Source organism: Schistocerca nitens, chromosome 4, assembly GCF_023898315.1.
Source record: "Schistocerca nitens isolate TAMUIC-IGC-003100 chromosome 4, iqSchNite1.1, whole genome shotgun sequence".
Classification (NCBI taxonomy): domain Eukaryota; kingdom Metazoa; phylum Arthropoda; class Insecta; order Orthoptera; family Acrididae; genus Schistocerca; species Schistocerca nitens.
Genome location: NC_064617.1, coordinates 879,633,941 through 879,653,756, shown reverse-complemented (window position 1 = coordinate 879,653,756; position 19,816 = coordinate 879,633,941). Strand labels below are relative to the sequence as shown.

The following is a 19,816-nucleotide window of genomic DNA, read 5'->3' as shown; positions in this document are numbered from 1 at the left end:
TTTTTGAAATTTCTAGTGGCAACTAAAATCGACCATACGGAAAGTTTATCTCCGCAAACTCTTCAAAATTTCGTGCAATGGTTTACTACATCTTATGCTGCACAATAACTGCGTTGAACATTGAAACAAAATTAAGTCATTTATGGGGTAAAGGTATCAGTCAAGAAGATGTATAAAAATCAAATTATTGGGCCAAATAGTTTTTGTGAAATCGAATGATAAAGTGTGTCAAAGCAGTCGAAACACCATGTGTCTGTACAGGCGAGCAGTGCAGTGATGACAAAATCGCGCACAGCGCGGAATGCGGGGAGCACGTCTCTGTAGCAGCGAAAGGGTTAATGCGGCCGTGGTGGCTTTACTTCATAAACTGCGCGCTCCCCCCTAAACGTAAGTTTGCGAACTATTTCCGGTATTACACTATCAAATTTCTTTGTCCAATATCTTTGTCCAATATCTTTGTCAAAGATATTTGATAGTGTAATAGGGATCTTTGACAAATGTCGTCCAATATTTGATCAAATCTAGGCCGAGGCCGTATATTTGATCAAAGAAATCACTTGTCTTCTGTTCACTGCAATGTGACATGTTACCACATGGAGCGCTAGCATCGCTGCAGCGTTCTGTCGTCTGTAGTGTTTTTATAACCATTGCCGGTAAATACAATTGGTGTGTGCCGACAACTACAGAATTAATAGAGATGTCTGAAGCTGATGAGGCGCTTTACAACGTGAGGCACCCTGAATATAAAAATAGATTAAGAAGATTGGAGACCTAACCTGACCTAACCTAACCTAACATAACCCTCTCCTGTAGCAAGGAATCGGAGTGTTATAGTGAGCTTGTCTTCTGAAGATGTAGCCGTTCTTAAGTGAAAATTGTGCTTTGTGATATGAGGATACACTTCATTGAGCACATACAGAAATGTATGCTCATCCATTCTTAAGTAATTGATGTACGACTTGACGTCTTCCACTGTAAGCTCACGTAACAAGTTTTGTTGAATGCTTTTATCGTGTCGTCGTAAAACCCACGGCTTCACCCAGATTAGATTAGTTTGTCGTTCCATAGATCCGTGCTGAGGAGATCCTCGTGGATGTGGAACATGTCGATTTTTTTTAAGCTGAAATAAAAATACTAATAGTATGAATAAATACAATACAACATTTGTTTCTATTAAAAAGTTCGCCAATGGAGTAGAAGGAGTTGGCCAGTAGTAAGTCTTTCAGGCTCCTTTTAAACTGATAAACTGATCTTTATTTCTAACTAAATTTTTTATGTTCCCTGGCAAATTATTGAAGATGAGTGTTCCTGAGTAGTGGACCCCTTTTTGAACTAAAGTAAGTGTTTTTAAGTCCTTGTGCAGATCAGTTTTGTTCCTGGTATTGTATGTATGAACTGAGTTGTTTGTTAGAAAAAGAGATATATTATTTACGACAAATTTTATTAAGAAGTAAATATACTGAGAGGCAGTAGTTAGTATACCCAGTTCTTTGAAGAGGTTTTTGCAGGAGGTCCGTGAATTTACTCCACAAATAATACGTATTACACGCTTTTGGACCTTGAAAACTTTTGTTTGACTTCAAGATTTACCCCAAAATAATATCCCATATGACATTATGGAATGAAAGTATGCAAGCTTTTTCATTTTTATGTTGCCTATGTCTGCTAACACTCGAATTGCAAATACAGATTTGTTAAGGCGTTTCTGCAGTTCTGTGGTGTGCTCCTCCCAACTGAATTTATTATCAAGTTGTAATCCCAGGACTTTTAAGACTGTCAACCTCGTATGTATGGTTCCATTTTTTCCCCCCACTTCTTTTCCGCATGTGCACACAATGCAATTGGAGTACGTAGAACTGCTGCGGTTAATAACAAGTTGTTGTCAGCCATCTTGAACTTTGACGAAAAATTTGATGACAGTGTAATACCCCTTGTAGCGCTACGTCAAAGATCTTTGTCAAATATATTGGACGGAATATTGGATCACATCTTTGATCAAATCTTTGACAAAGAAATTTGATAGTGTAATACCGGCCATACTATGGCGCTGCTTCTCTTGGCGCGTACAACTGGCAACGCAGCAATCTTCCGCGTCTGGGTGGGCATGCGCGAACCGCCAAGATAAAAGAATTTAACTATAGTTGTCTTATATATACCGCATCGCCGTATTCTGCCTGTTTACGTATCTATGTACTTGAATACACTTGCCTACACCAGTTTCTTTGGCGCTTCAGTGTGTAAGGTGTAATCTGTTATTTATTGTGTATCTTAAAATGTCACAGTGTGCTATAGATTCAAAAACTATCAGACAACGCTGTTTGCTTTGTACAACTAAGGTGTCCAACACACTATCCATTACTGGGAAAAACTTCTGGCCGAGTTTACATCCCAAGAGTGAAACAGGGTAGGTGCTCGGTGATGGTTTGGCCAGCCGTATCGTGGTATTCCGTGTGCCCCACGGTTGCTCTGCAAAGTCACATTACTGCCAGGGATTACGTGACCATTTGTCTGATCCGGTCCATTACACAGTACAATGTTTGTTCCCCTATGGTGATACTGTGTTCCAAGACGAAAGGCCCCCTGTTCACACAACTCGCATCGTCCAGGACTGGCTATCTGAGCACGAGGATTAATCGTCACATCGCCCCTGGTCATCACAATTACCAGATCTCAATGTTATTGAGGCTTTATGGTCGCTTTTGGAGAGCTGGCTGCGTGATCGCTATCCACCTCCATCATCTTACCTGAACTTGCCACTATTTTGCTAGAAGAGTGGTATGAGATTTCCTTGAAAACCATAATTACACGGCCTGTGTTTATCCATTCCGAGACGACTGGAAGCTGTTTTGAATGCAAGCATGGTAATGTTTCGTGCTTTTGGTTTTTTTCATATTTTTGTCCACCTCCTGTTTAAGGATGGAAGATGCTGGATGTGTAGAGTAAGGATGGAAGGTGGAGGATCTATAGTGTAAGGAAAAGAAGGTAACATGAACTTTGTCTCTTCCTGTAGCATATAACTGATATCTGGTTTTTGATTTTTGTATACAACACTGAGTGCTTCTCCCCAGTAGCCAATATTATTCCATACATGATTATAAACTATAAATGAGCTTTCAGTATCTGTAGCGCATAGCAGATTGACGATAGTTCAAAATAAATTCCATGACTGCTAATATCTAGGCATAACCTGTGTTAAGTATAGATGTACTACCCATTAGTGATATGAAAATTTGTGCCGGACTGGTACATCTATACCCAATACAGCTGATGCCTAGATATTCGATATTCGGATTCGGCGAATTCATGTCTAATTTCAGATGGTTTTTAATCGTCATTAATGTCTTTCATACAGACATGCAAGTAAAGATAGATGATAGTTTAGCTGTAGGAACAAGAATGTGTGTTCCATTTTAGACTACTCTGTAAATATAAACCTAAGAATTTCACATCATCAACCAGTTTTGAACTCATATCTTTGAGGAGCTGTCATTTTGTTGCTCTGGTAACTCGTGGCTACAGTATTGTCAGTGTTTATTATACGCTTATTTTAATTTTCTTAGCCGTGTGCTATCTTCATCAGTGATGTGTTTGTTGACGATTGAAGGGCTTTTCTGGCTAAGGCTGTAATCAGTTTGGTAGTGCCATTTGTGAACAAATCACATGAGTATAGGCAATAAGACATTATTTCCACGTTTTTCATTGTCGAATAATCGAAATTTTGACAGATTGTCATGAAGAAGAATGGTACAGTTTTTTTGGGCTTGTTATCTGATGTCTGATGTATTATTAGTTGAGATGGGCATGGAATACCATCAACCATCAACCATCTAGAAAAAAATAACACATTAATGGGCTTATTTACAATATGACGCTTAATAATTCAGATGTACGTAACTTTGTATAGGTATAGGCTCTTCTGTGGTACCGAGTCATAAATTTAAAAGTGCTCTCTCTATCTCCCCCCCCCCCCCCCCCTGGGTAGCTGTGAACGAAGCGTGGTATGGCGTGTGCGATTGACAAAGGTGCCGTAGGTAGTGCAGTCTGATTGATGATTTGTTGCGAATAAATTGTTGAATACTTCCGCATTAACTGTTCTTCGAATGCCTTAAGTAATGGTCGCGGAATGTCCGGTGTAACTAAAGAAACAGATGAACATTATTTCGGAAGTGCTTCACGAACAAACCACTTCTATTTGCTTTCCTTTCTTTCCAGACATTATTTCTGTAAAAGCTTATTGCACAAAAACTACTCGTCCAATTTCTGTGCTGCCATTATTTTAATAATAACAAATTATAAATTTTGAAACTATAGTAATGTCACATCACAACGGTGCCGTTCGTTAAAAGCTCTGGAGGTAACATCTGGATAATACACTACTAGCCATTAAAGTTGCTACACCAAGAAGAAATGCAGATGATATACGGGTATTCATTGGACAAATATATTATACTAGAACTGACCTGTGATTACATTTTCAGGCAATTTGTATGCATAGATCGTGAGAAATCAGTACCCAGCACAACCACCTCTGGCCGTAATAACGGCCTTTATACGCCTGGGCATTGAGTCAAACAGAGCTTGGATGGCGTGTACAGTTACAGCTGCCCATGCAGTTTCAACACGTTGCCACAGTTCATCAAGAGTAGTGACAGGCGTATTGTGACGAGCCAGTTGCTCGGCCATCATTGACCAGACGTTTTCAATTGGTGAGAGATCTGGAGAATGTGCTAGCCAGAGCAGCAGTCGAACATTTTCTGTATCCAGAGAGGCCCGTACAGGACCTGCAACATGCGGTCGTGCATTGTCCTGCTGAAATGTAGGGTTTCACAGGGACCGAATGAAGGGTAGAGCCACGGGTCGTAACACATCTGAAATGTAATGTCCACTGTTCAAAGTGCCGTCAATGCGAACAAGAGGTGACCGAGACGTGTAACCAATGGCACCCCATACCATCACGCCGGGTGATACGCCAGTATGGCGATGACGAATACACCGCGATGTCGCCAAACACGGATGCGACCATCATGATGTTGTAAACAGAACCTGGATTCATCCGAAAAAGTGACGTTTTGCCATTCGTGCACCCAGGTTCGTCGTTGAGTACACCATCGCAGGCGCTCCTGTTTGTGATGCAGCGTCAAGGGTAACCGCAGCCATGGTCTCCGAGCTGATAGTCCCTGCTGCTGCAAACGTCGTCGAACTGTTCGTGCAGATGCTTGTTATCTTGCAAACGTCCCCATCTGTTGACTCAGGCATCGAGACGTGGCTGCACGTTCCGTTACAGCCATGCGGATAAGATACCTGTCATCTCGATTGCTAGTGATACGAGGCCGTTGGGATCCAGCACGGCGTTCCGTATTACCCTCCTGAACCCACCGATTCCATATTCTGCTAACAGTCATTGGATCCCGACCAACGCGAGCAGCAATGTCGCGATACGATAAACCGCAATCGCGATAGGCTACAATCCGACCTTTATCAAAGTCGGAAGCGCGATGGTACGCATTTCTCCTCCTTACACGAGGCATCACAACAACGTTTCACCAGGCAACGCTGGTCAACTGCTGTTTGTGTAAGAGAAATCGGTTGGAAACTTTCCTCGTGTCAGCACGTTGTATGTCGCCACCGGTGCCAACCTTGTGTGAATGCTCTGGAAAGCTAATCATTTGCATATCACAACATCTTCTTCCTGTCAGTTAAATTTCGCGTCTGTAGCACGTCATCTTCGTGGTTTAGCAATTTTAATGGCTAGTGGTGTAGAAACAACAGCAGTAACCCGTGAGTCTTTCAAAAATGAAACTTGCATGTATCCGTTTCTAACGCCTGACTGCTTTACAAATGTGTTTATGTGTTAAATATTTAACGCTAAGTATGTAAGCGTGAAAAAATTTATAAAATGTTTGAAATTACGTTTAAAATGTGTTGGAAGTCGTTAAGTAGTCTCAGCATGAAACACTGGATGAATATATTCTGGGTAATACGCACTCTGTTTCAAGCAAAAGCTGTTTTTCATGTATCTCCTGAATTACATGTCGTACAACTACATTATTTTGCAAGGACATTTAGTGCTGTATGTGGATACTGTCTGCAAACATCTTGTAGAAGCCCTTCAAGGATCTTTGAATTCTTACACTCACTTCTCAGTATATTTACTCCTTACAGTTCTTTTTACAGATAACAATAATCTGTTTCCGCTAACTGTGATAAAAGCCAGAGAAATAAGTTCAATGTAGACTTCGCTATCTTTTCTTGGTATCAGAGTGCAGTTAAGTACCCAAGTGCACAGGTCGTCAGCAAGCTCCCGTGTAATATAAAGCAATAAATTGGGAATCTCTACTACATCACTAGCTGCTCTTGCCCATTATATGACTATGTAGATACAAGGATTGAAACTCCCTGTTAGCTACATGCCAGTGGCAATGCTCATTGTAAATGTGTTTGACAAGCAGTAGTGTATTGTAAACAAGCCTCTGCATCTACAGACACGAGTAACTATTTTGTTTCAAAAGTATCAATGTAATCAAGTAAACGTTGAACTACCAGTTGGAGGCCAACAGCAGTTTTTTTTTTTATTTTTGCCATCTTCCTCGTAATTTACGAGGCTAAACTTAGAACAAATAGAGGTAACCAGTACTGTGACGGGTTATTTGTAACATAGTGTTAACATTAGGTTTATAAGAGTTGCTGCTTCTCTTTTGTTAATACATACGTTATTTTGTTCCACATACCAGAAATATTTTGTTTCTGAAGGGCTTTACGTTGCACGACGCGTGAATGAATAAATGAACTCAGGTCAGTAATGCTTTCCGTCGATTTGTCATCCTTACATCACGCTGTGGGTTGGGAACATGATGTGAGAGTCTGTTTTTGCCTGTGTGTGTGCGCGCGCGCAAGCTTGACCCGGGTAACAAGGCACTGCATCGTCAGTTCGGACGTCTCACTTTACTCCACCGCCTCGCCAAATTAGAAGGAATACAGCACCGCTGCGCTAGAATATGTATCGGAGCAAGGCCCTCAATACAGACCAGTGTTTTGCTCTTGGAAGCAGCAGAGATGCATATTTATATTTGTCGCCAGTTGATGGCAGAGAGATTTATGTTACGAAAATTCTTAACTTGGGAATCCGTCAGTTGTTCAGAAATTAACTGAACTAATGGAGCTTCTCCAGGCCAATTTCCGTTTATGGGTTGAAACAAAAAGCGCCCTGCTGAATATCAACCACTGTTCAACGGGGATATTTCGTTCCTAGCATGTTCACCAGAGCTACTAGCACTTCGAAATTCTTTTTTCTCAGATACTCGTTCCGTGCAACATACATCTGGTCCAGAAGAGTGAAACGCCTGACATTGACAACATATTCAAGACAACTCGGCAAATGGAGCAGCAGATCGGAAATAAGTTATTAATCGTATGTGGGTTGCGCCTTCTTTTGTCCTGATCTCCAAGTGGGACGGTCACACCCCGCCATCGCCGACTCCAGAGGTAGTGGTCAACGTGCAGGTTCTCCACTTTGCAGGCTGCTACAATTGTAAGAAGGTGGACGTGAGACACAGACGCAACGCTGGGGTAAATGTCACACTGGGCCACTGCTTTTGACTCTCACTACAGCAATTTAAATGTTCAGGGACCTATCGCTGTGACTTGTTCACAAAATACTTGGAGTGCTTTCGTTATAGCACCCCTAATGAACACTACAGTGGCTAAGTTCTCTCACCATACTTCAAAATACGTCACGCGGTACAGAACATGGCATCTGAGGTTTGCATATGACACTGGTCCTTCTGTCAACAGGTGCAGAAGTATTGCAGGATGTAGTGGGTGTCATTGAAGCTAAAGGAAATACATAAGGAATGAAAATCAATACAAAGTAAACTAAAGTAATGGTACTGGGAGGAAATAAAAGGGCCAAGATAATGCTGAAGGGAGAAATATTAGAACATGGGAAAAGCTTTCAATTCCTACGAAACAGGAGAGAAACTGGCTGGGAAAAGCAGCACAGAAATTGAAACCTGGATAGCAATGGCGAAAGAGGCGTTTTGCTAGAAAAAAACAGAATTTTCTGTAGCAACACGGACAAAGATTTGAGGAAAACACTAAAGTAATGTTGAGTTTAGAATGTCCTCCTGTACGGTGCTGAAACGTGGGCATTGAAGAAGGAAGGTACACCGAGGCTGGAGGCTTTTGAAATGTGGACTTGGTGGAGTGTGGAAAGAATAAGTTTGATGTATGGAGTGAAAAATGAAGAGGTACTGAGAAGAGTGCAAGGGTAGAGAAGGTGAAGGAAGAAGAGATTTCAGATCCGCGGTGATGTGATGGATGGCAGCAGATACAGCGATATTTAAGTAGGAAGCAGTGGATCGCGGGAAATAGAGACGCAAAGGACCTACTAGTATGTATTAGAAAACTGATGATGATGTACATCACAGTTTGTTACTGTGTATCATCCCACCACCCCCATTTCTTAGGTACATACACTACAGGACTGAACAAGATATCGATCATACTTGGATCGTTAAGTGGAGTGTCGCCTGTCTACATTCCAGCAGTATTGAGGGACTGAACTGATGTAGTATGAAAAGTTGGTGGAGTTTCTCTGGAATCCATCGCAGTAAGGTATCCAACGAAAAGATAATGTGGATTCCGTCACAAAGGAAAGGGGGGGGGGGGACTCGCTGAACCCTGACTTGAAAGTTTCCAACAACGTCAGTGAACTCAAAGCGAAGACCCAAGAACGCCTGGAAATAAAGTGTGGGAACAAACACACAGCACCAGAGAGGCGGCTAGTGGATCCTGCTCCCTCAACCCCCGTTCCACCACTCTCCCCTCCCCAACTCCCAGCCCAGAAGATCATGATTTACTCCTTGTGCCTGCGACAGGGTGTATGTAACGACAACGATACAAGTTAGCTATCAATGTGGATGTATCCCCAATCATCACCTACACTCCTGGAAATGGAAAAAAGAACACATTGACACCGGTGTGTCAGACCCACCATACTTGCTCCGGACACTGCGAGAGGGCTGTACAAGCAATGATCACACGCACGGCACAGCGGACACACTAGGAACCGCGGTGTTGGCCGTCGAATGGCGCTAGCTGCGCAGCATTTGTGCACCGCCGCCGTCAGTGTCAGCCAGTTTGCCGTGGCATACGGAGCTCCATCGCAGTCTTTAACACTGGTAGCATGCCGCGACAGCGTGGACGTGAACCGTATGTGCAGTTGACGGACTTTGAGCGAGGGTGTATAGTGGGCATGCGGGAGGCCGGGTGGACGTACCGCCGAATTGCTCAACACGTGGGGCGTGAGGTCTCCACAGTACATCGATGTTGTCGCCAGTGGTCGGCGGAAGGTGCACGTGCCCGTCGACCTGGGACCGGACCGCAGCGACGCACGGATGCACGCCAAGACCGTAGGATCCTACGCAGTGCCGTAGGGGACCGCACCGCCACTTCCCAGCAAATTAGGGACACTGTAGCTCCTGGGGTATCGGCGAGGACCATTCGCAACCGTCTCCATGAAGCTGGGCTACGGTCCCGCACACCGTTAGGCCGTCTTCCCCTCACGCCCCAACATCGTGCAGCCCGCCTCCAGTGGTGTCGCGACAGGCGTGAATGGAGGGACGAATGGAGACGTGTCGTCTTCAGCGATGAGAGTCGCTTCTGCCTTGGTGCCAATGATGGTCGTATGCGTGTTTGGCGCCGTGCAGGTGAGCGCCACAACCAGGACTGCATATGACCGAGGCACACAGGGCCAACACCCGGCATCATGGTGTGGGGAGCGATCTCCTACACTGGCCGTACACCACTGGTGATCGTCGAGGGGACACTGAATAGTGCACGGTACATCCAAACCGTCATCGAACCCATCGTTCTACCGTTCCTAGACCGGCAAGGGAACTTGCTGTTCCAACAGGACAATGCACGTCCGCATGTATCCCGTGCCACCCAACGTGCTCTAGAAGGTGTAAGTCAACTACCCTGGCCAGCAAGATCTCCGGATCTGTCCCCCATTGAGCATGTTTGGGACTGGATGAAGCGTCGTCTCACGCGGTCTGCACGTCCAGCACGAACGCTGGTCCAACTGAGGCGCCAGGTGGAAATGGCATGGCAAGCCGTTCCACAGGACTACATCCAGCATCTCTACGATCGTCTCCATGGGAGAATAGCAGCCTGCATTGCTGCGAAAGGTGGATATACACTGCACTAGTGTCGACATTGTGCATGCTCTGTTGCCTGTGTCTATGTGCCTGTGGTTCTGTCAGTGTGATCATGTGATGTATCTGACCCCAGGAATGTGTCAATAAAGTTTCCCCTTCCTGGGACAATGAATTCACGGTGTTCTTATTTCAATTTCCAGGAGTGTATATTATTCGTGACACTCAACATCAGAAGATGATTTAAATCACCTATTCTTCTCATATGAGTGGTAAAAGAGTATACAAATAGTAAGTTGCATATTATTATGGAAGACCAAGTAAGTTTTATTGATTGCTGCACTGTACATCAAAGTTGCACAGATACGTGGCGTTATTTTCAAAATAGCCATCACGTCTCAGTAAACAGCAGCCGAAAAGTTCAACCAATCGTTCAGTTCCTGGACGATAGAAATACGCTCCTCGGTCACAGGGCCGTTCGAGAACAGCTGTGTGAACGTCCTCATCGTTCGGAAATCTGCGATTGCTGCGAATCAGTTCCCCGACTGCCTGGAGATTGTCTTCTGTTGTCTTTATGGACGGCCTTCCTTCCTGATCAGCCTGACGCACGTCTGTGCGACCTTGGTAGAATTGAAGGCATGCGCGGAAAAACGGACTAACCATAAAATGTAATAGCTTAGAGATAAGTGTTGCCGTCTGTTGCTGGCTACTGGAACTATCAAAATTGACACGGTTCTCACCCCTAAGCGATATTTAAGGGCGAGACTAATGTCAGTTTTGATACTTACCGTACCCAGAAACAGATGGCAACACTTATCTCTAAGCTTCTACATTTGATGGCTACCGTGTTTTTCTGCGCATGTCTTCAATTGTTGGCACCATTTCACCACGGCTGCACGCGACACTGCATGCAGTCCATATACTGCCTAAATTTCACGGTGAATCTGTGTGCAATTTAGGCGTTTTGCCCACAAGTATCGTACTGTCCAACGCTGTTCATATTTGGAGTATGTTTCCAGTTTTGAGGCCATTTCAGTCCTGCACTGTGACGTACCTGTTATCTGAACCTGAGCAGATTTGTCTCTACAGGAAACCGGCAACATGTACTACTTCTGACAACGCGCCTCCCTTGTTACGCAACAGACTCAGCGTGGGACGACAAGTGCATCTTGTTTTCTACAGTCCCATCTCATCTCGGCCAGCAAGTTACTTTTTTCACGTGATTAAAAAGCTGAAACACCGATTCCTTATTAGTGCCACAGTTACCCTCTCGTCAGAAAATTCAAAAACTGACATCTACAGGGTGACAATTATTGAACTATATGAAATAAAATCGTCATAACTTCTGAGGGTTTGCGTTAGGACGTTCAAACTGCAGGGTTGACCCTGGGGGCATGATGGGAATTACTAAGCCCTGTATGGTTTGGTTTAGTGACGAAGCCGACTTTCATTTGAATGAGTTCGCCAATAAGCAAAGTTGGCGACATTTGGGGGACTGAGAAATCGCATTGCTCGATCGAGAAGTCTCTTCACCGTCAACGGGTGACTGTGTGGTGTGCAATGTCCAGTCACGGAATAATTGGTGCAATATTCCTTGATGGCATGGTGACTACTGAACGGTACGTGAAAGTTCTGGAGGATTATTTCACCCCATAATCCAAAGTGGCCCTGGTTTCGACAACATGTAGTTCATGCAAGACGATACTGTCCTGGAGGAGCATTTTGGGGACCGCATTCTGGCTTTGGGGTATCCAGAAGCCACTGGCATGGGCCTCGACTGGCCGCCATATTCTCCGGATCTGAACACATGCGACTCCTTTTCGTGAGGCTGTTTTAAAGACAAGGTGTACAGCAATAACCCCAAAACCATTGCTGAGCTGAAAACAGCTATTTAGGAGGTCATCGACAACATCTATGTTTCGACACTCCAGTGGGTGATGCAGAATTTCGCTATTCGTCTGCTCAACATCATCGCCAACTATGGCAGGCATATCGAACATGTGATAACCTAAATGCGAAAATCTGTAGTGAAGTTTACATGTTGAATAAAGTGTGTGCACGCAGCAGTTTGTAACTAATTTACGTATTTTTCATGTAGTTCAATAATTGTCACCCTGGACATACAAACTCTGCAGGCCAGTTTGGGGTGCATGGCTGGGCGCATTTTTGCTACGACTTTCATATCCTCCCTTGCCTGTTCCATTCGCAGTTGTTCTGCACAAAGAACGCTGTCCGTATGCCGCCTTATAAATTCTTACTACTCCGATTTTACCGTCACGAACGTTTCCTTAAATATGTGTAAGAGGAACTGATGATATCGTCAGACGGATCTTGAAACACTCACTCTGGAAGATATAAGTGATGCTCGATCGACCTCTCACGTAGAGTCTGCCACTATAATTTGACGAACACTTCCAGAAAGCTCTCTTGCGTTTACTGAACGATTCTGTAACGAAACGCGCCGCTCTCCTCTAGATCTTCTCTGCCTCTTCTACTAATTCTACCTGATAAAGGTCCCAGACTAGCAAGCAACACTCAAGAATCGATCGAACGATGCATTCGTAAGCTACTTCTTTCGTGGATGAATTCCATTTCCTTAAGATTCTACCAACAAATCTGAGTGTGGCGTCTGCTTCATTTGGGACCGCGCCGAACGCTCACTCCAGGTATCTTGCAATTGTTAACTCTCTCCAGTTATTTATCGTCGATGGAACAGCAGTCGATCTCTTCGGCTGCTTACACGCAGTGTGAAACATTTGTTTACCTTTAGGGTCAACTACCAGTCCCTGTGCCAGACCTGTGCACGTCGTCCTGCACTTCGTCAAAGTTTCTGGCGGTGAAACCTGGCTGTAGAAACAATATCGTCCGCACCCAGCAGCACAGACCTACCAACCCTATCCACTATGTGACTGGGCTGTATGTAAGGGGCGATCAAAAAGTTTCCGTTCGAAGGCCATACAGTCCAGAATCGATATGTCAATCAAGCAAAATCGCCGCGAGCATTGAGGCAATGATCTCGCCGGTGCACCAAGTTGAAGATACCGTTTGGTAAAACACCGTGGCATGCTGCGCGAAGTCCGTAACTACCTGCTGTACATCTTCGTCCGACAGAAATCGTTGACCCTTCAAAGCCTTTTTTTAAGGAACCGAAGACGTTATAATCGCATGGGGAGAGATCAGGACCATAGAAAGATGCTCGAGTGTCTCTCGCTGCGTTACGACATTTGCAATATAGGGACGTGCGTTATCACGAATCAGGAGCATTCCTTTTTGACAGACATGCTGCCCCATACACATTCCTCATTCTCCGAAAGACATCTAGCGGCGTTTGTCCTTCGGCAGCCAAGAAAGAAATAACAGCACGCTGGTCCTGTTTGGACGCATTTGGTAATAACTTCGCCATAAATCACGTTTCAGCATTTACCGCACACATGCCGGAAAGACACGAACACTGCACGAATCCCCTGCCTGCATGTCGATGCTTATATATTTGCATTGCAGACGCACTACGTTGCATATACTCTTCAACAACGCCCTCAAAAGGAACCTTTTTGATGATATGTTGTAAACTCTAACGACTCTACGGGGTGTTTCAGGAGGAATGGTAAATATTTTAGGAGGTGGTAGTATAGACGAACTGCAATAAAAAAGCCATATAACAATGTGTCCACTTTTATCGAGAAAACAGATACGGTTGAGTTCAGTGCATTTTCGTTTCGTGTGTTGTTACACCGGTTGCTATAGCCTGCTATGGGTGTATTTATCGAATGTGTAAATGAACAGACTGTGGATCAAGCAGAAGACATCATTCAGTAGATTGAATGTAGTCCTTCAAAAAGTGCACGTAGAATTTCTGCATCTATCGGTGTTCCACATACACTATGCGATCACAAGTATCCGGACACCCTCGAAAACATACGTTTTTCATATTAGGTGCATTATACTGCCACCTATTGCCAGGTACTCCATATCAGCGACCTCAGTAGTCATTAGACATCGTGAGACAACAGAATGGGGCGCTCTGCGGAACTCACGGACTTCGAACGTGGTCAGGTGATTGGGTGTCACTTGTGTCATATGTCTGCATGCGAGATTACCACACTCCTAAACATTCCCAGGTCCACTATTTCCGATGCGATAGTGAAGTGGAAACGTGAAGGGACGCGTGCAACACAAAAACGTACAGGCCGACCTCGTCTGTTGACTGACAGAGACTGCCGACAGTTGAAGAGGGTCATACTATGTAATAGGAAAACATCTATCCAGACCATCACACAGGAATTCCAAACTGCACCAGGATCCACTGCACGAACTATGATAGTTAGGTGGGAGGTGAGAAAACTTGGATTTCATGGTCGAGCGGCTGCTCTTAAGCCACACATCACACCGGCAAATGCCAAACGACGCCTCGTTTGGTGTAAGGAGCGTAAACATTGGACGATTGAACTGTGGAAAAACGTTGTGTGGAGTGACGAATCACAGTACACAATGTGGTGATCCGATGGCAGGGTGTGGGTATGGCGAATGCCCGGTGAACGTCATCTGCCAGCGTGTATAGTGCCAACAGTAAAATTCGGAGGCAGTGGTGGTATGGCGTGGTCATGTTTTTCAAGGAGGGGCTTGCACTCCTTGTTGTTTTGCGTGGCACTATCACTGCACAGGCCTACTTGATGTTTTTGGTACCTTCTTGCTTCCCACTGTTGAAGAGGCATTTGGGGATGGCGATTGCATCTTTCAACACGATCGAGCACCTGTTCATAATGCACGGCCTGTGGCGGAGTGGTTACACGACAATAACATCCCTGTAATGGACTGGCCCGCACAGAGTCCTGACCTGAACCCTATAGAACACCTCTGGGATGTTTGGGAACGCCGACTTCGTGCCAGGCCTCACCTACCGACATCGATACCTCTCCTCAGTGCAGCACTCCGCGAAGAATGGGCTGCCATTCCCCAAGAAACCTTCCAACACCTGATGTCCGGATACTTTTGATCACATAGTGTACAGAAGTATGGCGGACATTACCTATGCACGTGTTCCATCAGTATCAATTACAACTTCGAGCAGGAGATAAAGATAGACGATTCGAATTTTGTCATTGGAGACTTGAAAATCACCAGGTAATCCCATTTTTCCTCTTAACTGATGAAGCCACTTTCACTCAGGACGACATCAATGAAACTCGTATTCACATTAGTAGCCTGAAGAAAACTCACATGCCACTGTGGACACACATTTTCAAGAACGCTTCTCTGTAACTGTGTGGTGTGGCTTGATACGCAGTGGGCTGGCTGGGCCTGATGTGTTACCGCATCGTCTTACAGGCCCCGTTATCTACACTTGCTTGAAAATGAACTTCCAGCATTATTGGAACAGATTCCTTTGGCAATAAGAATACGTATGTTCATTCAGCATGACGCGGCTCCTGCACATTGCAGTCACCGGGAGACACTTCGTCTAAACCTGATATTCCCCGGAAGAAAATTAAGTGTGAACGTCCTCATTTGCCTTTAAGTTTGTTTGGGTCACATACTAACAGCCTTATCTCTGTACTCAATAAAAATTGGACACATGTTACATGGCATATTTACTAATCCTCCTGAAACACACTGTATAACACGAACTTGTGGTGCTCCCGAACTCACTTTTACAAACTAATTGTGGACTACAGCTATTTTGTTAGTAGATGACATGTTTACGGTTCCACAATTGTATTATAAAACGTTTTATAGCAGCTACCATCCACAAACGAACTCATCAAACATTTCCAAACTATTTTCTCGTCTCTTGCCATACTTATTACCGATTTCGAACATTTTGTTCATCGTCAGACAGCTACACCGCGTCGAATGATTAATTGTTGAATGTAAAACGCCGTGATTTACCAATTATTGCCGAAAACTTGCATGCTAAAAATACTGAACAAAATATTTGACACCAGTAACGGCAAGGTACATCTGTATCTACGTGACTGATCTGCAATTCACACTTAAGTATCTGACAGAAGGTCCATTGTACCACCTTCGAACTATTTCTCTACCGTACCAATCTCGAACAGGGCCCGAAGAAAACGAGCAGGAAAGACCTTCGGCATGAGCGCTGATTTCTCTTATTGTATTACGTTAAGCATTTCTGTCTGTGTAGGTGGGCGTCAACGAAATATTCTCGTATCCGTAAGAGAAAGTTGGCGACTGAAATTTCGTGGGAAGATCACGCCGCAACAAAAAATGCCTTTGTTTTAATGATGTCCACCCCAAATCCTGTATCATTTCAGTGACACTCTCCCCCCTATTTCACGGTAATACAAAACGTGCAGCACTTCTTTGAACTTTTTCGATATCCTCCGTCCACCCTACCTGGTAAGGATCCCATACAACCTAGTTTACACGACGACACTAGGTTGCAGGCAACTGCAGTACCGGCCACTGAACATTTGCGCGCGCTGCGCATTTGCACAACTCGTCGGTGAAACAACACTTTCGGCGTGTTCCAACTTTGGCGACACTAGTTGCATGAGTTTTGAGGTTATGTGTGTTCGTAGAGTGTAGACAAACTGAAATATGAGATGGAGAACGGAGAATGATGTTCAATTTTTGGATATCTATGATTTGCATAAGTGTTTGTGGGATTTCAGTGAGACGGCCAGTGTGGCGCTTCAGTCTGGAACCGCGCGACCGCTACGGTCGCAGGTTCGAATTCTGCTATGGGCATGGATGTGTGTGATGTCCTTAGGTTAGTTAGGTTTAAATAGTTCTAAGTTCTAGGGCACTGATGACCTCAGATGTTAAGTCCCATAGTACTCAGAGCCATTTGAACCATTTGATTTCAGTGATGCTGGTTACAAAAATAAGCAACATATTGCTGCCGCTGAGACCATCATGTGTGATCAGAACGTAGTTTGACAATATCTTAACTGCAGGGCAAAATTTATTGAATTAGGAGCACATTTACAACTTGAATTAAGAAAAATACAAGCAAATGTAATTCTAGCTGTAGAAGTGCTCTTGTCTACAAGTTAGCCCACTTTTTTTAAGGAACATTGTTAACAGGATGGAAGGCTACACAAATCAAGAAGCTAAATTCTTTATTCAATATTCATCTATTTCAAATGTCGCAGCATTGCTCCCCATTCACAAATGTTGGAATTTTGAAATATTGCCACTTCAAGGGATTCGTTGGCAAACCGTCCTCTTCTTAATGCGGCCTGCTTCGAATAATTACTGCTGTTAATGTTAACAATTATTACTGTTAATAATTATTGGTATTAATGAAAAAGCGTCATCCCCAACTAAAACAGCATCTTATAGCATGCTGAGTGTATGCAATGTGATATGTAATTTCAGTTCTGGCGACAGTGCTTCATGTATTACAATATCTTTATTACTTATCGCATAATTAACTCTATTTAGAAGAAACGGTAACAGTTCTGGTGACATTCTAAGATAGTTAAAAGAACTTCTTGGGTCTTCCATTACAATTTATCTCAGCAAGAATGCTAAGCAATCGCGCTGACGTCTTTTCTTCATCCAGTCACGAATCGAAACACATTTCTTATTTTTTTCTTGTGCAGCGACTCCACGCAACAAGCTTTAATTCAATCACAACTCGTGCGACGTGCAGCTGCCAAAACTTTCATTTCAGACACAACTCAGGAACCCACAAAACGACGAAACTGAAGTGTATACTGGTTTCGCCGTGTCTACAGTGGAATATGAAACCATTTGCGTGCAACACATGACACGCAACGAGTGGCGCAACCCAATGTCGTCGTGTAAACTAGGCTTAGTGCACAGAAGTACTCTAGTAGAGGAGGAGCTGGCGTAATGCACACAGTCTCTTTAGTAGACGTGTTGCATATGCAAGTGTTCTGCCAATAAAACACAGTCGTTGGTTCGCCTTCTCCGTAACATTTGCTATGTGATCGTTCCGATTTAAGTTGCTCGTTATTCTGATACCCAGGTATTTAGTTGAATTGACAGCGTTCAGATTTGTATGATTTATCGTGTAATGGAAATTTATCGAATGCTTTTTAAAACTCACGTGAATGACCTCACATTTCTTATTATTCGGAGCCAATTGACATTTTTCAGTGATAAGATACAAAAAAGCGTTTTTAAAATATTTCAGAAATTGATTTGCGCTTGAGAGCTGTTGTATAACAATTTAAAACTGAATTTTTTAAGAGACTGCAACATGTAGGCATCTAGACAATTCTCAGGTGCTGTGTATTCTGTATGTGCTGACATAAATTTGTTGTAATCATCAGATGAAATGATCGTATGGCATTGTCGGCCGGGAGGCCCCATGCGGGGAAGTTCGGCCGCCGTATTGCAAGTCCTTTTTAGTTGACGCCACTTCGGCGACTTGCGAGTCAATGATGATGAAGAACACACAACACCCAGTCATCACGAGGCAGAGATAATCCCTGACCCCGCCGTGAATCGAACCCGGGACCCCGTGCACGAGAAGCGAGAACGCTACCCAAGACCACGAGCTGCGGACATCAGATGTTTTATTAATGTTATATGGAGCTATGGCTGCGTGGTACGCACAGCAGACGCGTGTGAAATTAAAGTTAAAAAAGAAATACCTCCGATGCCGAGATCGACTTTGTTCTCGCTCGTGTCCTGCGCGAACCCCGTCCTCACTTTCCACAGTTCCAGAGGGGGCGCAGCTTGCACGGGATCGAACACGGACCCGTCGGCGTTCGTGGCCATGGTGCGAGACAGCTGCGTCCGCAGGCTCCGGGGAATGAGCGAAGCTGCCCGCCGCATGGCTTTACCACGACTGCCGGCGCTGACCCGTGCACATTACGTCATACGTAAACAAGAGAGGATTCGTTACAGTTCGGGAGCGCTCGTACATCATCACCGCCCAAGCTTAGTCGAGGACACGCAGACAAGCCGGAGAGATTACACCGCTGCAAAACAACGGCGTTTGAATGCGTTACGCAACAAGGGAGACAGTCGTCACATTGTCTTCACATCAACAGCACTTAACATCAACCCTGTTTATAGTTGCACTGGACTCCTACATCTACTTCTATACACCGCTGTTAAGTGTGTGGTAGAGGGTACTTCCTACTGTATCGTATATTTAGGTTTCTCCTTGTTCTCCCTAAATCGTTTCAGGCAAATGCCGGGATGGTTCCTTTGAAATGGCACGGCCGATTTCCTTCCCAATCCTTCCCTAACCCGAGCTTGCGCTCCGTCTCTAATGACCTCGTTGTCGACGGGACGTTAAACACTAACCACCACCATCTCCTTGTTCCATTCACAGGTGGATGTACCGTGAGACGAACGGCTGCTTGTATGCCTTTGTATACGAGCAGTCGTATGCCTTATTTTGTCTGAGACATGTGGGCGGGGTCGATAGCATAGGATTGAAGAATATTATCAGTTTCTGCCCTAAGAACAGTTCTCGGAGTTTTCTAAGCACGTTCTGATGAGATACACTGTTTCTTTCTTTGAGTGTCAGACACTTAAGATTTTTTCATTATTTCGCTAGTCAAACAAGCTAGTGATCATTCACACCGCCTTTTATAGTATACAGGGTGTTACAAATAGGTACGGCCAAACTTTCAGGAAACATTCCTCACACACAAAGAAAGAAAATATGTTATGTGGACATGTGTCCGGAAACGCATACTTTCCATGTTAGA

The 19,816-nt window shown here is 44.3% G+C and overlaps 1 protein-coding gene across 1 annotated transcript in view; it reads right to left on the bottom strand.

The window, feature by feature from the left end:
* The window catches only part of LOC126253393 (aspartate aminotransferase, cytoplasmic-like), a 99,892-nt gene extending 80,925 nt beyond the window's left edge, over positions 1–18,967 (bottom strand). Inside the window, exon 1 of the mRNA XM_049954693.1 lies at positions 18,746–18,967. Coding sequence (XP_049810650.1) covers positions 18,746–18,929 — 184 coding nt within the window. The 5' untranslated portion in view covers positions 18,930–18,967. The remainder of the gene's footprint in view (positions 1–18,745) is intronic.
* Between the last annotated feature and the right edge of the window lie 849 nt (positions 18,968–19,816).